General features: G+C 41.5%; 2 protein-coding genes across 4 annotated transcripts in view; one reads left to right on the forward strand and one right to left on the reverse strand.

Annotated features, from left to right (window-relative positions):
* KDM1A (lysine demethylase 1A) overlaps positions 1-12827 on the reverse strand; it is a 64005-nt gene extending 51178 nt beyond the window's left edge. The window contains exons 1-2 of one of the 3 annotated variants that reach the window (XR_012327205.1): positions 12357-12827; positions 4283-4448 (exon numbers count right to left, since the gene is read on the reverse strand). Coding sequence is in view for 2 of the 3 variants with exons in the window: in XM_019938546.3 (XP_019794105.1) it covers positions 4283-4448; positions 12357-12710 (520 nt within the window). In the remaining variant the exon portion in view is untranslated. The remainder of the gene's footprint in view (positions 1-4282; positions 4449-12356) is intronic. The other 2 variants (XM_019938546.3, XM_019938547.3) reach the window with 2 other exon arrangements.
* Positions 12828-16763: 3936 nt separating this feature from the next.
* TEX46 (testis expressed 46) lies at positions 16764-19260 on the forward strand. Its single transcript, XM_019937710.3, has 2 exons — positions 16764-16955; positions 18447-19260. The coding sequence occupies exons 1-2, from the start codon at positions 16764-16766 to the stop codon at positions 18642-18644; spliced, it is 390 nt and encodes a 129-aa protein (XP_019793269.2). The 3' UTR covers positions 18645-19260.
* Positions 19261-23076: the final 3816 nt, after the last annotated feature.

Below are 23076 nucleotides of genomic sequence, written 5' to 3' on the forward strand. Positions count from 1 at the left end.
TCTCATATCTCATTGTTTTGTAATTTGTTTAAAAGCCTACATATCTTTCAAACACATACACCAAACACATCCAAAATTACCATGCACAACAGAGAAGAGAGCAAACACTTTCCTTTGTTATATTCTCACCAGAATCCTTATTTTAAACAAGGAGATAAAGTGATTCTTCCCACAGTCATTCAATAAAATGGAATATAATAAAGTCGTCACCGACCAGCTAACAATATCTAACAAAATTGATTTGAAGAGTTAATCAATGGTTAATGGAAGCCTTTGAGTTTCATTAGAGTATTAGCACAGCACTGAGCCTGGAAAAATGGTACACATACAGACACGTGCACATACATACATATATTTTAAACATACTTCTGATGTCTCTATTGAGAAATCCATTAACGTGAAGAAGTCTTAAGAAAGGCATCTTAAAAACCCATTTCAAATTTCATTTTATTTATTTTAGAGTAAGTTTCCATACAAATCTTAAGCTATACACAACTAAGCTACTTCTAATCCCAAATGTTAGAGTTCCTAAACAGTAATCCCAAACCAGAGTTCCTAAACAGTAATCCAATACAAAATTTAAATCCAGGAACTACTTAGTGATATTTTTCTGGAAAATTTCAACTGCTGAAAGGCAGTGAGGGGAAAAAAACTATGTTTTGTATGAAAATAAAAAAGCTAAGTGCTAGCAAATTAGTTAACTTAGTAAAACCTCACTGAGGAATAATCTAAGGTATACAGGGTAACAACTGAGTCAAGAAGGGAAGAAAGCTTTTCTCCAATAGAAAGTTACTTTAACAGAGCAGCAATTATTCTAAACCAGTATGTAAACTCCAACCGAGATTTTACTCTATTTTATAGACGCTCACTATTATGTAACACCACTAATAACCAAACACTCAATTCGAAAAACAACCTGTTCAGGCTCAGTTGCCACTTTTATCTTGATAGAAAAGGTACTGGAAAACCAAATAAAACCATCGTTTGTTAAAACAAATATATTCAGAAGTGTATAATAAATATAAAAATACATGGAAATGTTTAAGAAAACAGGTGAATTTTAAACATAAGCAGTAATATTTAGTATGAAAAATACATTTACCTATGTGACTACCACAGAACTAAATGCCACATTGTTATAATTAAAAACTGACAAATCTACAAACAGTGTTTAACCCAGAACAGAGAACTTTTTCTCAATTAAAAAACCTCCTTTTTTTTTTGGCCACACCGTGCAGGCTTGCAGGATCTTAGTTCCCAGACCAGGGATCGAACCTGGGCCCAGGCAGTGAAAGCGCCGAGTCCTAACCACTGGACCACCAGGGAATTCCTGAAACTCAAACCTCGTTTCCCCAAAAATTCAACTTTGATATTGAGAACATTTTTCCATTGATCAAAATCTAGTAAATTCAATTACCAAAATAGCCTAAATCACCTCTCCAATCCCAGTCTCTTTACTCCTTTACTTTGCCCTTATAGAGCACATAGATTGATTTTTCCAAAACACGTATTTTGGTATAGCACCTTCACTCAAAAAACCTCAGTGTTACCCGTGGCCAGATCCTCCTAGTGCTTAAAGCACATCAAGTTCAAATTCCTTAGCCTGGTAACCAAGGCTCCAACCTTCCTTTTTGGCCTCCTCTTAGAAGTCTCCTAGAGGAATCTTCTCCAGTCAAATCATTTTACCCACTGACTTCAGAATACCTTGTGCTTTCATAATTAACAAAATATTTTATTCTTCTTAAGATTAACACTGTGGAAAGCAAAGCAAAATTTTCTAAACATGTTTAAAAGCTGGTAAGAATGAAATGTATTCAAACCTTATATATTTTAAGAGAGTAAGTTAATGTCTAGTTATCACCTAAAATAACTGAAAAGATTTGGTAAAGAACCAGACCCACATCTTCTCTCAAGATATTAAATACGCATATGGCAAGGCTTCCATTCAATTTCTGAATGAAAACTTAAGTGAAAGAACTAGTTCGGATAAGACAAGAGATTTTGGAAACCCTGGACAGTTTCTACATACTTGAACTTCCCTGATAATATTTATTCACCATGAGGACCCAAACTATTTCTAAATTCTGCAGGCCAGTAAGTTACCACTACTTTCCCAGGGTAAGTATTCCCTAATTCACCCTACAAATGTTTAAAAAAAATTTTTTGAGTTGTTTTAGAGGAAAAATAACTTTATTTTCATAACCACAAATTAATTGTACGTTTTGGCTGTTATCAGCACACCTCTGAGCACTGAAGATATCCTAAACTTAAGAAACAAAACTTTAACTTTCTCCAAAATATTAAATAGTTTAAAACTTAAACTAAACCACTGGATTAACATTAACTAGAACATAATGGCATAAAGACAGTTCCCCAGATCCTAAATCCCTTTGCTAAGATATTTACTTTTGGGGACTTCCCTGGTGGCGCAGTCGATAAGACTCCATGCTCCCAATGCAGGAGGCCCGGGTTTGATCCCTGGTCAGGGAACTAGATCCCACATGCATGCAACAACTAAGGAGCCCGCGAGCTGCAACTAAGGAGCCCGCCTGCCGCAACTAAGACCCAGCGCAACCAAATAAATAATTTTTAAAAAGATATTTACTCTTTGTAGGAACAGTATCTGACATTTATGGAAGAAGGAAAACAAAATAAAAAACCTCTTTCACAAAAAAGAAAACACCAAGACTTGGTTTAAAATTCTCAGAGGACAAAGTGTATATCAACTTGATACTTTATGGTAAATCAGTTTCTTACTGGAGACACTGACAACTACACAAAAAAGAGGGTGAGGCAGTATCTGAGATATCAGATCATCTACTGAATAATAGAGTCCTTAAACTAAGAGATCAGCAGCCTCTGGAGCTATATAACAGCTATCAAAAGGATTATCCCCATGTATCTCATTGGCAAATCTACAGCAAAGGTAGAAAAAAAGAAAGGCAAGAATCAAAGAAGAATATAGAAGAAAGGAGTAGAGAGTCAAGGGAAGAGTTGGGAGTAAGGACAGAAAGAAGGGGAGAGTGCTAAATGTAAAAGACTAGGAAAAGGAGGAAAAAAAATCAACAAAAAGAGAGGACGTGTTGTTGAGGTACCTTTGCCTCAGGGACATTACTCCCAAAGGTAATATACCACTCCCAGTAAGTAACTCTCCGATAAGTTATTTTAAGAAAGTTTTAGGAAAACCATTCTTAGGAAATCTGAGTCCTGAGAAGATTTAAACCCAGAATCTATCTTTTTCTAAATGCTCTCAAACTGTATTCTTTTATCACATTTTATTACAATTACTGTAAATTATAAATTTTTATTTTGTTTTAGCTAGAATCTGTTTGATAAGTTCTAAATCTAAGTTTAAATTAACACCTGATTTGTAATGCTCTCTAAAGAATTGGTGAGGTGAATGGGCCTGGAGCTACTGGAAATACAGAAAGTATTTTAATGAGAAGAACTTAGTAAAAATTCGAAGTCAAGAAGAGTTAAAGAGTAGCCATTAAAGGCAGAAGATATGAAATATTAATTAAGATTCTACTTTTGTTTGGTCTCTCCAAAACAAAAGGGTATTCCTAATTGGTCTGGGTATCCTCAGTAGGACTCACTGAGGTGATGTTAGTGAGAATTCTTTTAAAATGTTTGAACCTCTGAAAACAGTACTACAGGCTCCAATAATCTTTCAATGTCATAGGGAAGATTGTGTGACCTTAGAATCTCTTCACAGCCTTTTCTTATACCATTCTTTTGACTGGAGGCTCAATAACTAAACAATAACAGGCACTTAAGTCTTTTCTTTTTGACTTCAGAATGTATTTTTATCTTTGTTCACCAGGAAAAGACCCTTTTCAAAACTGATCCACACCACGAAGGTTTTACCTGAAAGTATCTAACCATGAAGTAAATGGCATAATTTAGCCGGAATAATTTCTGAATCATTCTATCTCTAAATTCTGAATCAGAGTTATCACTGAAAGGTTTGGTTCTTCGCGTTTGGCTTTCTGTGCACTTTCTCCAACTTTTCAGCTGCCTTACACAGCCATTATCCTTCTACCCTCATTCTTTACTTTCCTCCTATATGTACAGACACACACAAAAAGAATGTCAGTACCACTATGTATATATGCATGTATATTTATGTGTGTATACATGTATATGTGCATACACACAAAAATACACATGGCCAATATAAGAGTATAAACCAAAGACATAAACAACATTGCAGAATAGGAATAAATTCATTTATTCTTATTTCTAAGATAAAACAAAACTGTGGTTAGTTACTATAACTCACCAGATGGTTCCTCAGGCTCACTTTCATTTTCTTCCTCAGGTGGGGCTTGAGGGGGTGGTGGGGGAAGCTTCTTTTCCTTCTCTGCTTTAGCATTTCTCTCTTCTTCTGAATAATACTCATCTTCTGAGAGGTTGGCCAAACTTTCATCCATCTCTCTGTACTCTACCTATATGGAGATTATACCAGGGAAAGCTAAATACAATGGACATCTAAAGTCAGAAACTCAGTTTGGAACCATCAGTAAATATGAATTGTTTTCTAACTTCAATTTTTAAGGAAAATTAGCAAATAACAAGGAACAAGCTAGCTCATAATAGGTAACCATTAAAAACAAAATCTCTCATGAAATAATCTTGTGTCAGTTCAGATTTAGCCCAAACTGTAACTTTTACATCATAGTACTGAAATTCAAATCAATGACTCTGAGGCTCTCTACAAATAAAAATTAATTGTGTGTTTGTGTGTGAATCTATACATATGTATATATCATGTTCACATACTGGAAGTTTCAACAAAAGACTAAGCTAGCCCTCAGTCAGACAAAAATACAGTTAGCTAGAATAACAAGTCTGTCTAATGCCAATCTGTACTTCTAACTACTATTCCATAGGTAGATAGCAAAAGAATTCTAGAGGGCTTCCCTGGTGGCGCAGTGGTTGAGAGTCCGCCTGCAGATACAGGGGACATGGGTTCGTGCCCCGGTCGGGGAGGATCCCGCATGCCGCGGAGTGGCTAGGCCCGTGGGCCATGGCCGCTGGGCCTGCGCGTCCGGAGCCTGTGCTCCGCAACGGGAGAGGCCACGGCAGTGAGAGGCCTGCGTACTGGGGAAAAAAAAAAAAAAAGAATTCTAGAAACCAAATTGAGGAGTGGGGAGGGTGGGCAGGGAATAAAAATTGCAAATGGCAATAGTCAAACTGAAACAATAAAACGGTACATTTGCTTAAAACAAAAACATAAACAAAACACTGGTGACCTAAGAGAGTTGAATGCTGAGAGCAAAGAATCCTTATTACAACAAATTAAGGAGTAAGTCATGTGGATATGGAGACTACAAGCCTTACTACTAATTCACACCCGTTACAAAGGGGAAAACCAGGTAATAAGTAGAAAGAGGAAGCAGTCTTAATGAATGTTTTATTGGGGGGTAAAGCAACTTAGGATAGGGAAGATTATTATGGACCGCTTTGTTAAAATGTGTAATGTGGCATTACAAATAGTCATCAACCTTGGAACACTGTCAAATCATCATTTTGACTCCTACCCTAACAAGGAAGCTACAGAAACAAGAGCTCTCTATTCTGGACTGAATGAAAAAATAAAACGAATAAAATAAAAAGTATTTATTGGAGGTGGAGACAGGGCAAAGACAACATGGCTTCCAAATATATTAGATTTCTGAAATGCATCGTCCTGTGGATTACAGTGAATGTAATCTATTTTAACTTTCGAAATATCTTTGAAATTGCTCCAGATGGCTGGCTGCTATTATCTGTCTTCTTCTTTTTTTTTAAGTGACATGACCACAGGATTTGGGTGGTGGGGGAGTAGGTAGCTAGGGGAGGTAAGAGTTTTACTGAAAACAGGGATTGGGTTAGAAAATGGAAACAATTATGGATAAATTGAATAGTTTTGACCTGTGCTCTAAGAATTTTATTTAACACATGAATAACTGTATTTATCTATCAAATACTGAACTGAGAACATGGCACAATGGAGAAAATGATTATGAATGAGTATCTCTGCCCTTAATAAACTGAAACTCTAGTTGCAAACAAAAAAACCTGATCAGGTAAACATCTCAGAGACTTTACAATAAAATCTCCCCAAAATGCAGATAACAAACTTTATCCTACTTGACTGAGATTAAACTGTTAGGAACAGACCTCAGGATAATGGGTAAAGCAGCAAGGAGGGAAAAAAGTTTCAGAGGGAGCTGGGTTAGAAAATGTAATACATGTTTACAGTATGCAGCTTCCTTTCACCTTTTACCCCTCAATGGTGCTTGATCTCTCCCTGACCCAAAGATTCAGCCCTTTAATCCCCTGCCCATCAATCCTACCCATTCAATCAATAATCACTTAACAAGTGCCTACTGTGGAACTGGGCAATGTGCAAATTCTGAGACAAACACAAACAATAATATACGATCCTCTCTACTGAATTAGTTCAGCTTTTGCCTAAGACACCACGCCCTTTGAAGGAAAAATGAATCCAAGATTAAAGTTAGAGAAACACTGCATTTTTTATAGGCCCCCTCTAGGAGAGTCATAATACATGTTAAAAGTACTGAGAAGTTTCACAGCAAAAACAATCTTCTTAAATATTGTTTAATCCAATGTTTTGATGTAATAACTACTAACAAGGAATACACCTGGAAGAGGCTGGTCTAGAGTTCTTAGCTTTCAAGAAAAAAAGGAGATCAGAAAAATACCTAGAGATAGGAGTAAGAATATCTAAGGTAGTATTTAACAACAACAGAAAAAGAACTGTGTTCCACAGAACTCTTGGATTTTTGGAGGATTTCATTTACTAATTTTAAAATGTATTTTTAAGATGAGTACTCATATGTTAAACCAAACCATAACCCTTTAGAGATCACCAACATATGAAGTTGTACTACTTAGGTAACTCAATTTTGGGTAGACTGAAGAATAAAATTTCTTCTGCCATCTCTGTTCAACTGAGAGAGTGTCCTGAGATGGCAAGACAAGCTAAAAACAAAGGAAACAACCTTTTGCACTACCACTACTTGTCAATCAGTACAATACTTCATAAACAAAATACAGAAATTATTGAAGCTGCAACTATTTATTATGCTTAACCTCCACTCCCAAATTTGGCTCTACCAAAATAGCCTCATTGTCTCAAAGACTGACAACTAAAATAAACGTTATAAATTTAAACTTCATATAAAACAGGCAAGTAGTATTTTATTTTGGGATTGTGCATAAAATTATATTTTGTAAAAAAGGATCTCCCCACTTACGAAAAAGTTTAAAAATCATCTGAAAGAATCATACAAACTCTAAAAAATAAGAATTATTCCCCTGACAAAAAGAATGGATGCTATGAACATAAAGGATTGGGAATCTTTTATCCCTAAGTAAAATCCTCTGAGACTTGAGAGGTTCTACAACTACTTATAACCAAGTACAAAAAGGTGTCCCAACAGGCAGATGAGTCAGTAGGGTACTTGTTCTTACCTGTACACCCGTGACTCTCAAATTTGTATCTCTAGTCCTCCTATCTCTTCCACACCCTTGCTACAGTGATTCATTCACTTCCCAACCACCTTAAAGCTCCAGTCTTTTAACAGTGCTTCCTTGTAATTCACCTAGGGTACAAGTGCCAGATTAATTGTCCAAATACACTGTATTTTCAGATAGTTTAACAAATGAATGCCCAAACTGTCAAAACAGCATATAAACTCTCTAGCTCTAATTAGTCAAATTTACCTCTAATCATTTTCTAACACACTCGTCAAAATCATCCCTAAACTCCCTAAAAGCTACTCCCACCTTTTCTGTAAATCCAATGTCTAAAACTCAAGGCCCACCTCCTCTGCAAATTACTCCCTAAGTCTTCCAAACTTACAAATATATCTTTCCCTTCTCTAAATTCTCATAGCACTTATACTTCATAATCTAGTGCAATGCTGTCTGACAGAATTTTCTGAGATAATGGAAATGTTCTGTATCTGTGCGTCCAATAAGGTAGCACTAGCCACCTGTGGCTATTGAGCACTTACCATGTGGCTATTTAGGATTAAATAAAAATTAAAAATTCAGTTCCCTCAATCTACTAGCCACATGGTAAGTGCTCAATAGCCATAGGTGGCTAGTGGCTACCATCCTGGACAGCACATATTTAGTATTTGGCTCTCTACAACCTAGATACAACTCTGCAACATACTGGTCCCTCCAACTTATCTTGCTCCTAGAAGAACCTCATTTCCAATTAAATTCATTTGCCCATTGTTCCCAACATTCAGTTGTCCACTCTGGACTCCCTGTTGCTTCTCAAACCACTTTCTATTATATTCCAAGCATTTTTCACTTCCTTTTCTTCCCTAGTAGTACTTAAATCACTGGGTACCTACTTACTTATGCCAGACACTGCAATAAGCATTTTATTTACATTATATCTAAACCTAATAATGTTACAAGGTAGGATTTATTTTTCTGAGGAAAAGGAATCACAGGAGGATGAGTTAACTCCAGAAGTCCATCCTTTTCCAGAACACTTTTAAAAATTCTGTCCTTTTTCAAGGCCCAGCTCAAGACTGCCATTCCTTAAGCTGTGTGGTGTTCCCAAAGTCTCAGCCCAATTTAACAATTTCAAATCTTAAATAGTTTGCCATAATGTTAGCATAGACATTCAGAGGTGAATTTATGCTGAAACTAATGAAACTTAAGCCTCAGGGACCTTCAATTGCATGGACTCCTTCCAATACCCTGAACCTAATTTTGATTACATAATTATATATATTTTACTTATTTATATAATTATATACATGTTTATGCATATATAAATTTTTTAAAAAAGAGGGCTCCCCCCAGGGACTTCCCTGGCAGTCCAGTGGTTAAGACTTATTGCTTCCATTGCAGGGGGCATGGGTTCAATCCCTGGTCGGGGAACTAAGATACCATATGCTGCACGGTGTGGCAAAAAAAAGTGTCCCTCCCCAAAATGAATACGCTCCCAGGCTATAAAATATAGATATATCCCCTGCATAAACTCTTGAGGCAAGGTTTTGAAGCAAGGTCTATCTACAGTGGACTCAGCTTCCATTTTACTCCTTTATGGATACTCTATCCCTTGAGGTCTGTTTCCTCTGGTTCCCAAGACTAGCTATGAATACGTAGGTCAGCTTCTCCAGTTCTTTACTTCCTAGTTGCTCACCAAATAAACACATAACTCATTTTTCTTTTGAGAGTTTCAGAGCTAATCACAAAGGAAAATTAAACACAGGAGAATTACAAAGAAATCTTACAGCAAGCCCCAAATTAATCTAGATTCAACACAATCCCAATCAGAATTTCAGCTGCCTTTTTGCAAAAATTGATAAACTGATCCTAAAATTTATATGGAAATGCAAGAGATACAGAATAGCCAAAACAATCTTGAAAAAGAACAAAGCTGGAGAACTCACACTTCCTGATTTCAAAACATATTGCCAAACTACAGTAATCAGGACAGTGTGGTACTGGCATAAGAACAGAAATATAGATCAATGGGATAGAATTGAGAGTGGAAAAATAAACCCTTACATTTATGGTCAATCAACAAGGGTGTCAATCATTCAAAGGGGAGAGAACAGCCTTCAACAAATTGTGTTGGGACAAGTGGATACACACATGCAAAAGAATGCCACGTACAAAAATTGACTCCAAAATGATCACAGACCTAAATGCAAGAGCTAAAACTCTTAGAAGAAAACATAGGAGTAAATCTTTATGACACTGGATTAGGCAATGGTTTCTTAGATGGAACACTAGAAGCAAAAGGGACAAAAGAAAAAATAAACTGGAAATCAAAATTTAAAGCTTTTGTAATCACCGTATATACAGAACTCTAACTACTCAACAATAAAAAGACAACACAATTTAAAGATGAGCCAAGGCTATGAATAGACATTTCACCAAAAATATATATAAATGGCCAATAAGGACAAGAAAAGATACTCAATTCAACATTTTTAGCCTACATATTAAAACCACAATGAGATAGCACTTCACACCCACTAGGATGGCTATAATAAAAAGACATTATCAAGTGTCAATAAGATTGGAGAAATCGGAACTCTCAAATATTGCTGGTGGGAATGTAAAATGATGTGGCTGCTATGGAAAACTGTTTGGCAGCTCCTCTATAAGTTAAACAGAGATACCATACCACCCAGCAATTCCACTCCTAGGTATCATACCTAAGAGAACCAAAAACATGTTCACACAAACTGTACACAAATGTTCACAGCAGCATTATTCACAACAGCCAAAAAGTGGAGATGTCTGTAAAATGATGAATGGATAAACAAAATGTGGTATATTCGTACACTGGGATATTATTTGGCAAGTGAGCTATCAAGTACTGAATGGAAGTACTACAACATGGATGAACCTTGAAAACATGCTAAATCCAGACACAAAAGGCCACATGCTATATGGTTCCATTTACATAAAATGTCCAAAAAAGGCAAATCCACAATGACACAAAGATTAGTGAATGCCAGGGGCTGGAGCCAAGGATGAATGGAGAGTGCCTGCTAATGGTACAGGTGTCTTTTGGGGGTGATGAAAATATCCTACAATTGACTGTAGGATATTGTGCTGGTTGTACAACTTTGTGAATATGCTAATAATCACTGAATTACATACTCAAAAATGGTAAATTTTATGGTATGTGAATTATCTCAATAAACCTGTTTTTAAAAAAAATATCTGAGGGACTTCCCTGGTGGCTCAGTGGTTAAGACCCCGTGCTCCCAATGCAGGGGGCCTGGGTTGGATCCCTGCTCAGGGAATTAGATCCCACATGCATGCTGCAACTAAGAGTTCACATGCCACAACTAAGGAGCCTGTGTGCTGCAACTAAGCAGCTGGCAAGCCACAACTAAGGAGCCCGTGTGCAGCAACTAAGAGACCCAGCATGCAGGTATGCATGCATAAATAAATAAGACACCTCGTTCTCTTAAAAAAAAAAAATCTTATCATCTGGTTTCTGGCCAAATTTTCTATTGAAATAGTTAAATCAAAACCCAATTGGGCTTCTATCCTCTATTTCATTTCAGAGAATTGGGAGTTGCCAACCTATGCGTTGGTTAAACCGCACCCCCCCCACAAAGACTTCCCTCCTTTATACTTGGAGTAAGGTATTCTTGGAGAGAGATCTCTCAAAACTGGGCAATTCAATCTGAGGGCTCTCAATCTGGGCAATACTCAAGAAGCTCCTCATACACACTGACTTGGTATATCCACTTAAATTATATAGAGATAGAAAACTTGTAATATGCATAAATTACATAATTTTAAATATTTAGTTACTTAAAATTATATGTACATATACTTCCAGTTTTTTCAACTGTACCATGAAATCTCCAGAAAAGGGCCATGTCTAAAGTCTGTGCCCTACTACTGCCCCAGTGCCCTGCTCACTGTTGGTGTCACATGTGGTCCTTTGTTTCAGAGGCTGATGCTACCATATCACATTGTAAGTGTAGGGCTTACATTCCAGTTCCACCACTTACTTAGTTTTGCGACTCTGGGCAAGCTGCTTAAACTGCATGCCTCAGCTTACTCATTCCTGAAATGGGGCTAGCAAAACCTGCCAGTTGGTGTTTAGCAAAAATAAAAAGTTGGTGATGCTTTGAACACAGCATCTGGCACCCAGAGATGTGAGTCTGTATATACTGTCCCGTGACAAAGCCTTTTCTTGCCGTATATTTACACCTTGACTAATTGATATTAACCCTCTTAATCAGCTTCCTCATTTGTAAAACTACATCAAAAGATCGTTGACAGGATAAAAGGACAAAGAGCAAAACTCTCTAGCACACAGCAAAGGGCTCAAAAAAAAAAAAAAAAAGTTCCTTTTTTCCGGTCTTCAAGGCTAAGGCAATTTCTTTAGCATCACCCTACAGCCTCAACGTGCTCCCGGCCGAAACACATAAATATTGCTGAGCAGCTTCCAGACACATCTGTGGTCAAACAAATGATGTATGTCTCCAGCAAGGCCAACCATAACTCCACGTCAGGGAGCCATTTTTCCCAGTCAAGAAAATGAAAAGGTGTACGAGATGTAAATGAGTAAATACCCCTTCCCGAGATCCCCCTTTCCCAGGACGGCCCGGTCCCGGCATGAAGACGCATTCACCACCGCAAAGACCTTCCCTTCTCCCACCTCACCCAGCCAGCTAGTGGAGAGGTGGGTGGAGGTCGGTGACTGGGGAGGTCGGGGGGCATGGGGCTCAAGGCCCAAGACCGGGGCTCGCGGGGGTGGGGGTAATGCGGGCTGGACAACCTCGGGGAAGCTTGGCATTGGGATTTGCGGTTCGAGGGCGGGGATCGGGCCTCACCTTCGCCCGCTTGCGCCGACTGGTCCGTCGCCCCTCCGGAGTCTCTGCGATTCCCGTTTCCATGGGGGTCGCAGACCCAGGCACGACGGTAGGCCCAGCTTGAGGCCCGGCGGACCCCGGCGGCTCAGCCAGGCCCCCGGGGGGCGAGGACCGCGGGGGCTCCTTCTTGCGGGGAGTGCGCTCCCCGGCCGCCCCCGGCCCGGCTTCGGCAGGGCCGGACAGGCCCGCGGGCGGCGCGGCCACCTCAGAGCCGTTCTCCGAGCCGCCCGCTGCCCCGGCACCGGCCTCCGACCCGGCCGCCGCCGCCGCTGCCGCCGCCGCCGCCGCGGCTGCTGCCTTCTTCCCAGACAACATCTCGGGCCGCCTGGCTGCGGACGGCCGTAAGGGCCGCTCGGTCTGTCGGTCCGTGAGTCCGGAGTCGCCTCGCTTCACCTCACACAGTCCGCGCGCTGCCAACCGCCGCGGCGTATGCACGCGCTAAGCGCGCTACGCGCGCTCCCGCCGCGCCAGAACAATAAAGCCCGAGACGCCCACGGCCCCGCCCTCCCCGCTGCCATAGAGCGGCGTCCTCGAGGCTAGAGCGGCGCCATGGCAAATTGCACGAAGCTTTCCTAGAGCGTCTCCTTAGCCGTCGGGGTCGGTCCCAGCACGGTCCCCATTCTAGGGCTTCTGGGCCAGACTCTACCTCCGAGAGCAACCATTTCCTCCTGGGACTTGCGTGTATTCATAAATTCATTCGTTCATTCACTCATTCATTCATTCACCTACTCATTCGTCAGGTCAACCAATATTTATTAATGCTTACTACGTGACAAAGGTTTAATTATGAAGTTCTTGCTCTCAAAGAGCTTACAGGGGAAAACACTGATATGTAACTAGTAGATCATCGTATTTACTATTCATAATTGTCCTGCTTCGACTGGGGAAATCTTGGAGAGCAAATGAGTTTCGAGGTAATAAAATGGACAAAAGTTAGGAAATCCAGATATGAGTCCAAACGGGATTGCCATTGCCTCCGGGGCTTTGTTCATGCTCTGTCTTCTGTCTGGACCCCCTCCCCATTTGCACTTCCTCACTCGCACCTCTTCCCACTCCTATGCTCCCATCCCCACATACATGACGGCTTTCCACTCCAGGTTAATTCTTTCTAATGTCGCTGATGGTGGTGGCGGTTTATTCTTTTAATACCTCCAGGAATCCTTCACTGACCCAACACTGGAACAGGCCTTGTGTTCTTCAAGCTTATTTCCTCTAGGACACAGAGCTGTAATCGCTTTTTTACAAGTTTGTGTCTTCAAAGTATAATTCTCAAAAAATACTTCCACTTATACGTGAAGTTCAAGAACTGGTAAAACTAATCTCTAGTGATAGAATCCAATCAGTGGTTGCCTGGGATGAGGGTGGGGGTTGACTTCAAGAGAGCTGGAAAGGACTTGCTGGGGGTGATGGAAATGTTTTCTATCTTGACTGGGGCGTGTATACATTAGTCAAAACTCATTGAACTACACACGTAAAATAGGTGTATTTTATTTTATGTCGATTTTACATCAAAGAAGTTGAATTTTTTTTTTTAAACTAAGCTAACAGAAAAAAAGAGACAATTAAGTTCAGGAAAACTAAAAGCTATGCCAGAAAGAAAGTGTAATCATAATACAACACATGGTTCAGCTGTGAACTACACTGACAGGTCTATAATAACATAAGCAATGAATATTGTTTTAACCAAAGGGATAGAATTATATGGGGAGAATGGAGGAAAGAGAAACTTTGTGGAGGAGAGGGGTGAGAGGGGTTTACAGAAGAGGGGACAAAGTGGGAATGGAGGCGGTTCTACATAGGAGCTAAATACCCAGATTCCATCATGAAAAGATAGTATATAATTTCAAAATTGAGAAATTCAGAAATAACAGTATAAGCATACTACTCATATATCAAGATAAACACCAGGAGGAATAGCTAGAAGAGTTGAAATTGGTTGTTTGAGTCGTAGAATGTGAGGGTGGGAAGGGATGAGATAAGAGATGGAAACTTGTTTGTTTTAAACCCTGTAGTTCTATCTGACTGGCTTGCATGTTTAGTAGTTTGATAAATTTTAAAATTAGATTTTAAAAATATGCATATCCTTTGACCCAACAATTCCACTTTCAGGAAAACATTCTAGGGAAATGTTTAAGTATGTGTAGAAAGATTTAACTTTAAAGTGTTGGGCTTCCCTGGTGGTGCAGTGGTTAAGAATCCACCTGCCAATGCAGGGCACATGGGTTCAAACCCTGGTCTGGGAAGATACCACATGCCGCAGAGCAACTAAGCCCGTGTGCCACAACTACTGAGCTTGCACTCTAGAACTCGCGAGCCACAATTACTGAGCCCATGTGCCACAACTACTGAAGCCCGCGCGCCTAGAGCCTGTGCTCTGCAACAAGAGAAGCCACCTTAAGGAGAGGCCTGTGCACTGCAACGAAGAGTAGCCGCCTCCGCTCGCTACCACTAAAAAGAAAGCCCTCATGCAGCAACGAAGACCCAAGGCAGCCAAAAGTAAATAGATAAATAAATTTATTTTTTTTAAAAAGTGTTATCTCAGGTCCCTAAGACCCAACAAGTGACAACTAATTGAATATATTAGAATAACATAATCATTAAAATTTACATTTGAACATAAAGAACTCCCATACAAAATAGTGAGCACATGTCAAAGATTTATTTAATTCATTCTTTGTTTTTTTAACTTTTTTAAAAAATTAATTTATTTATTTTTGGCTGCGTTGAGTGTTGTTGCTGCACACGGGCTTTCTCTAGTTGTAGCGCAGGGGCTACTCTTCATTGCGGTGGCCTCTCTTGCAGAGCACGGGCTCCAGGCACCCGGGCTTCAGCAGTTGTGGCATGTGGGCTCAGTAGTTGTGGCTTGTGGGCTCCAGAGCGCAGGCTCAGTAGTTGTGGTGCACGGGCTTAGTTGCTCCATGGCTTGTGGGATCTTCCTGGACCAGGGATCGAACCTGCGTCCCCTGCATTGGCAGGTGGATTCTTAACTACTGCACTACCAAGGAAGTCCCTTAACTCGTTTTTGAGAGAACAGCAGGAGGATAAAGATGGGTCAAAGGAAAATATGAGAAACATAATATAGTCACTGGTCAGTGGAACGCAGAATGCTGGAATAAGACTGCAAAGTTGAATAAGAAAAAAAATAATGTCCTACAAGGCCATAAAACTGTAAACTTTGAGGTTATCTTTTCTGTCAGACAGAATTCATTTGCATCTATTTGGAAACAAAAATCATTTGCAACTTATCCATTTTTTTTCCCAGAAGTAACTAATTCATTAAAAATTTTTAATTTAATTCACTTTAAATTAATTTTTTAAATTGTAGTAAAATACATATAGCATAAAATTTACCATCTTAACCATTTTTAAGTGTACAGTTCACTAGTGTTAAGTCCGTTCACATGGTTCTGCAAAGAATCTGAAGAACCCTTTTCATCTTGTAAAACTCTGTACCCACTAGACGACAACTCATCATTCCCCTCTGCTCCCAGCCCCTGCCAACCACCATTCTACTTTCTGTCTCTATAAATTTGACCGCACTAGATAGCTCATATAAGTGAATCAAATAGCTTTTGCTTTTTGCTTATTTCACTTAGCATAATGTCGTCAAAGTTCATCCATGTTGTAACGTGTCAGAATTTCCTTCCTTTTTAAGGCTAATCCCACTGTATGTGTATACAACATTTCGCTTATCCATTTATCTGCTGATGGATTTTGGGGTTGCTTCCACCTTTTGGCTATTGTGAATAATACTGCTATGAACGTGGGTGTACAAATATCTCTTCAAGACCCTGCTTTCAATTTTTGGGATATACCCAAGTGAAATTGGTGGAGCAACTTTTCCATCTGACTTTACAGAGTCGGGACCCTAATCAATATTAAATATTAAACCCAATAAAATTTCCTTGCCCTAAAGCATCAGGTGACAAACAAGTGGGCCAGTTAGCCAATATCCTAATATGACTGTGAACGAGCTTGCAGAAATCTTCTTGCCTTATTTCCAAGTTTTGGATAATTTTTCTTCGCTGTCTCCCTCTCTACAAGGGTAGAGGCTCTGTACTGCTGGCCATTTGATCCCCAGCGACTAGGCCCAGAAGTACTGTTGAATGACTGAGGTATCATGAAAGCCTACATCATTTGGCTGTTGTGAGGATGTCATGAGATGATGCTTGTGAACTGCCTGTCAAAGTCTGGCACATAGTGGCTGCTTAAGACCTAGGAGTAGTCAGTATTATTGTTATGCGGCAGCTGGGGGTGGGGGCCGGTTATGACTCAGAGGAGGGGGCAGCCATGACTCCTGTCATGGAGGGCAACTGTCCCAGATGGGAGACAGGCAGGGCCTTGGGGCCTGGGTGCTTCCAAGCCATAATGCTGGGGGAGCTAATGTCTCTTTTTAGGAATCTCCACGGGACATTTGCTTCCTCAGGCACCATAGGAGCACTGATGGCTTGGCTGATCAGCTATAAGCCAGCCTTGTTTGGGTTCCTATTACTTCTGCTGTTGCTTAGCAACTGGCTGGTCAAGTACGAACTCAAGCCCACGCCCCCAGAGCCCCAGCAGGTGAGCAAGAGGGACCTTAGCTTCAGCTGAGAGTGATGGGATAGTCGCAGCCAGACTGGGGGGTGGGAAGACAGAGAAGGTGTCAGGACAATGCAGCAAGACGAAGGAATCCGACTCTGGTCTAAGACCTTGCTCTGCAGCTCCCTCTTGGGTGATAGAGGACAAAGCACTTCCTTCACAAAGTTCCAGTTGCCTCAGCTGAAGAATAGGGCCCATCCCAGACTCTTCTACTTCATGTTTGATGACAACATGCTTTGACAACAGTAACAACTGCTTTAAAGTGGGAAAAATTAAAATGGATAAATTTAAAAACATGTATAACGTAGATAAATCTCTAAAACTGAATAATGAAGACAGCAGAAATGTACCTAGATTATGACGTCTTTTATGTAAAGTTAAAAAACATGCAAAACAATATCCTGCCTAGTTTATGGATGCCTATGTATAGTGAAAGTACATTAAGGCAGGATTTCTCAGCCTCTGCACGATTGACATTTGGGGCTGGATAAGTCTTTGTGATGAGAGACTGTCCTGTGCAATGCTGAATTTTTGGCAGCATCCCTAGCCTCTACCCACAAGATGCCAATAGCACTCCTCACGCCTCTTGTAGCAACCAAATATTTCTCCAGACATTGCCAAATGTCCCCAGGGGAGGGCAAAATAGCCTCCCACTGAGAACTGGTGTAAAGTGGTGTAAAGAAATGCATGGAAAAAATAAATACCACATTCAGGATTGCAGTTGAGATAAGGTTCAGGGAGGGAGGGGAACACTCTAGGAGCAGAATCCACAGAGGACTTCAGTTACCGTTGTGATATTTTAGGGATCATGGGTATTTGTTGTAATATTTACTTTTTTTGCATGTCCGAAATATTTAATTCTTAAATGGTTTTAAAGACTAGGAATTTGTAGCTGAATCCTAAAAAAAAAAAAAAAATTGTGTCCTTACCAACTGCATGCAGTGGTGGGGGAGGGAGCAGATAAAGATGACAGAGATAAGAGCATTTCATGAGACCACTGAGACTTGGAGATTTTATGAGGCCTGACTAAACTCTCAAAGAGGCATGTTGAGAAAAGCACAAGCTCTGGAGACACATATATTTGGGTTAAGGGTTTTAAGTCCTCCGTGGGTGCAGATTAGCCGGCCGTTTCACTTATTCCTGTGAACCAAAGGCAGCTCTGGATCCTGGGAGTTTGGGGACTTTCATGCAGGCTGGGTGATGCTGAGAAAGGGACCTTCCCTCACTGGGCCCCATTCTCTCACCCACAAGATGTGGCAAAGAGGATCTCCTTAGATGCTGGTCGTGAAATTGATTGAGATGATTGTAACTCAACTGGCATGGGAAAGGATTATCACTATTAACCAACTTTTCCTCTTTTCGTGGTGATGGGGAGTTTAGGAAGAGAAGACAAAGACTTGTGAGGCCAAACCCAAGAGCAACTGCCTGAATACAAAAGAAGTGGAGAGGCTGCACACCTGCTTTGCCCTCCAGGACAAGATCCTTGAACGGCTTATGTTCAGTGAAATGAAGCTGAAGGTCTTAGAAAATCAGATGTTCATTGTATGGAATAGAATGACTCACCACAAGCGGTCAAGCGGACGGTGGACTTTTCCAGTGGGGAAACACAGAATGAGGAGACGGGAATCTATGTTCTCCATCATCTCTGACTGCACTTCCAATCCCCCCTAACGAGGTCCCAGAGACTGTGGTGGGCTAGCCTCTTCTGTTGTTACCTTTCCTCAGTAAAGCCCAGTCAGAGACCTTTGAATTTTCTTAGTAAATCACACTGGAGAGGAGGATTAGAGGCTGAAATTCATCGCCTCTTGAAAAGAAGTTTGTACTCACCAGGTCAGCCACATAGCACCCTATGACACAACCTGATGGGAGCTCTTGAACCCAGCCCTTCCTCTCTTTCAGTTGGACCACCTTGACCCTGGTCCAGGGCCCTCTACCTGTTCACCTTGAGTCTTTCAACAGCCTCCCCAGTGCTGTCCCAGCCTCCAGTCTCCCCCTCCCCCTGCACTCAGAGGCCACAAATAAGCCCTGCCAAGCACAGCTCTGAGCATGATCATTGCCTATTCTTGAGCCAACGCCTTGCCGTGATTGACAGAATAAAAGCCACACTCCTCACCATGGTGTTCAGGCCCCCCATGATCTGACCCCCTTCCCAACCTTTTTCCCCCATTATTCTCCCTCACATGCTTTTTACTCTATACCAGAGTATCCTGAACATCAGTCAGTAGTGTACCACCTTTGTGATTTTTGCCATAGCTGTGAACCACCTGAATGCGTAACTAAATATTGTCCCTTTAAATCAACTATATTTTCCTTAATAAATTTATCTGTAAAGGAAAATAATAATAAAAAATTTATCTGTAAGTTAAAAAAAAAACCAGTATCATTGTTTGAAATAGAACCTAACAGTCAAAATAAAGACAGTGAAAACAAAACAATGTTGTGAAGTTCCAACCAGAGCTTGGTTGCCCACTTGAAGATCTGAATCTGTAAAATTTGGGTTAAAAAGGGAGATTAGTGAGTGTTAGTGTTTGCAAGATATGCCAGCACTCAGCTGAGACTTTTCTCCATTAAGGAGAATTGAGAAGGAAGCCTCTGCCTCGCTGTGGGATCCAGGGTGGCTTAATGCCTTATTGGTGTCCCACTTAAAATCATCTCTCTTAGCAAAAGTCTCGTGTGCTCTCATCAAATTAGGTGATCAGCCATCCCGCAAATGCAGCCACATCTTTGCTCACATGGTTCCTTCCCCTGGAATCCCTTATCTTCCCCTTTCTGCTGTTACAATTCTTTGCTTCTTTCAAAGCCACCACCTCCGGAAAGCTGCCCTCAGCCCAGCTGTAAAGTGTCTCTTTCCTTAGCGGTATCCCAGCATTTTATCTGTAATTCTACGATAGAATGTATGATGAGCTGCTGGGATTTGGTTTGTAAATGTTTCTATACTCCCTCCCCACTCTCCAACTAGATTATAGACTCTTTGAGGGCAAGCACAGCATCTTTTTTTTTAAAATAAATAAATTTATTTAATTTATTTATTTTATTTATTTATTTTTGGCTGCATTGGGTCTTTGTTGCTGCACGCAGACTTTCTCTAGTTGTGGTGAGCGGGGGGCTGCTCTTTGTTGCAGTGCACGTGCTTCTCATTGCGGTGGCTTCTCTTGTTGTGCAGCACGGGCTCTATGCGCATGGGCTTCATTAGTTGTGGCACACAGGCTCAGTTGCTGTGGCGCATGGGGTTAGTTGCTCCGCGGCATGTGGGATCTTCCCAGACCAGGGATCGAACCTGGGTCGCCTGCGTTGGCAGGCGGATTCTTAACCACTGTGCCACCAGGGAAACCCAAACACAGCATCTTGTTCATCTGTATATCCCTCTCATAGCACCTAACACAGTGGCTCGTATACAGTCAGTGCTCAATAAATAACATCTATGACTGTCAATCACAGTCTTATATGTCCTGACATTTTCTCTGCCCTTTCATTTTATGATTTTTCTATATCCTATTTTGTTTAGAGCAGGATACCTGGAGCTAAACTCCCTGGCTTTAGATCCCAACTCTATCAGCTCTTAGCTGTGTAATCTTGGATGATGAATAAACTGAGTGCTGTACCTCAGTTTCCTCAACTATAAAATGGCCTTATCAATTGCTGTGAGGATTCGATGAGTTACGACACTTCTTCAGGTCTTTGCTCAAATGATCCCTTCCTAGTGAGGACTCCTGTGACTGCCCTATCTAAAATCGCAACCCTCCCTTGTGTGTTGTATCTTCTACTTGCCCTCCAGGCCCACTCTCCATCCTTCTGCCTTTTCTGCCAGGGGGCCAACCTGCATCATCAGGTTCCTTTACCCTGTGGCTTCCAGTTGAGTTTGGCCGACAGGGATCCCTGGCAGAGGATGAGAGGGAAGGAGGAGGTTGGGATGTTTATGCCTCTTGTGGGGTTGCCTGGGGCTGGTTTGAGGCTGGCTGGGTCATCACAGAGGAGGCTCTCTCTACAAGACCTTCTTCCAGTTCCCTTCTGGCCCAAGGGCAGTAGCATCCCCCCAGTTACCAGTCCAGGGGTACTGCACCACACTTGTGTGTTCCCTATAGCCTGCCCACACCTTTGTAAATAGTCCCTTTTACACAGCTTCGTGGGCCGTTGCTAATGGACTTGCTGTATGGCCAGGCCTTTGGACCACCCAAAACGGGACCATTAGGAGAAGGTCCATATGGTAACCCCTGCTGTGGAGATGGATACAACAATTCAGCCACAAACTCGATCTATATGTGACATATGAATGAGCCCACAGTAAGGCACTGCATCTTGAAGAGAGCATCTGGAATAAAAAAGCTGATTAAGACTATGTGGCCATCATAACCACTTTAGTTCACTAGATGCACACCTGGACCTATCACAACAGTGAAACTACCACGGCGGTTTGAGGGAGTCCAGTGAGGACTCATTTGACTTATGAAGTCACTGGTGCTCACGGAATGTGTATTACTTGCAGGAACGTTGGCCTGTGGCTCAAGGTGGCTCAAAGTGGCACAATGACCTTTGGATCTGACTAGTTCACAATTGCCATGGATTCTGACTACCATGAACATGGTTTAGGTACATGGGGTGACTGTTCTTTTCCACCAAGCAGGTAGAACCTAGACTCTCAAGGCTCTGATGAGCATCTTTTTCATGTGCTGGAATTCCCAGGTATGATATAATATGATGATGGAATTATCTTTACGGCACTGCCCTCCATCTGTCCACGTGGAATTCACTTGCTCTTCCACACTTGCCACCTGCAGGTGGTGTGTACAAATGAACCTTGGTATGGTTGGTTCAAGGAGCAATTACCTTAGCCACTCCCTCATCCTCTGTGGGCACCTAAGAGGAGAACAAGTCCCCCTGATGTGTCAGGAAGTATGGTGACTCCTGGGTTCCTATGGAGGTAAATGTTCTGAGAAAGGACAGATCAACTAGCTCATGCCAGGCACACGACAGATCCCAGCAAATCTAGCAAGAACATAGGCAAGCAATCTCAGGAAATAGACTGGGGTGGAGGGGTAAATAACCTCTCTCCTCTTCTTCCAGATCTGAACAGGCAATGTTAAACAGCCTTGAGCAGCTGCTCAGGCCAGGGCCCGTGGCATGAACCTGTCACAATACTGAATATGCCATTCCTACCCCCTCCCACCATGCCCAGCTACGGGAGACCTTATTGGTATCTCACTCTCTGACAATGGCAAGGACATTTCTCCCAGCTGCTGTGCCTTGGGCCTTCACAATCATGTTCTCATCCTCTTCATGGATAATGTTGAGGCCAGCTGGAAGAATATTGAGCAGTGCGCTTTGTAACCCCAAAACTATTTTGTATTCTAGATATAGGTCCTTCGTTGCTTTCTCCTTGGACATAATGCCACCTGCATATCAACCTTCATAATAACCCAAGATGTGTGGGCAAGGCAACATTTCCAGCACCAGCCTCTGGTACCATTGACAAGACACTCCTGGGTATTAAGTACATGGGTTTCCCTATTTTATGCAGGTTTTCCTCCCCTAGATAGGTGGAACCATAGAAAGGAAATTACTATGGGGACAGCCAGGGTTCTCACTGTCAAGGTTATCATGAATCCTTAGCTCAGGATATAACCACATAGCTTTGGACTATTTGCTGGCCAACCAGGGGAATAACCATACTCACTGGCCAATATCTCCTGCTGCTTCTGGGTTAACACCTTCAGACAAGTCAAGAAGCTCATGCAGCTACCGTAAGAGCAAGTCCAATGCCTGCAGACCACTCCTCCATCTGAACCTGGGGCTCTCTCCCCAGGCTTGGCACAGACTCCATGGCCAGATGGCTTAGGCCTCCACAATGTGCTTTGCACTATTACTCCAGGCCTCCCTCTAGCATTAATGTCTCCTCCAGCATTGCCAACACCATTGGAAGTTCCTTATAAGCTCAGCTGATTTCTCCCCTTGTTGATTTCTATGCCCGTTTGGCAGGCTTATGTTTCAGGAGCCCCTAGGTCAGGGGGTGGACCTTGGAAAAACAATTTGGACTTTACTGGAAAACTCTGGGTACTCACTCCGGGTTCCTAGCAGTGAGAAAGCAGGTGGGCTCCAGAGGGGCCTC

This window comes from Tursiops truncatus, chromosome 1 (genome assembly GCF_011762595.2).
Source record: "Tursiops truncatus isolate mTurTru1 chromosome 1, mTurTru1.mat.Y, whole genome shotgun sequence".
NCBI lineage: Eukaryota > Metazoa > Chordata > Mammalia > Artiodactyla > Delphinidae > Tursiops > Tursiops truncatus.

What these genes read in the sequence shown, in the direction of transcription:
- TEX46 (XM_019937710.3), top strand. Translation starts at nt 16,764, where the DNA reads ATGCTGGGGGAGCTAATGTCTCTTTTTAGGAATCTCCACGGGACATTT. An exon ending in CGCCCCCAGAGCCCCAGCAG is followed by an intron (nt 16,956 to 18,446) that starts GTGAGCAAGAGG and finishes TTTGCCCTCCAG; the next exon opens with GACAAGATCCTTGAACGGCT.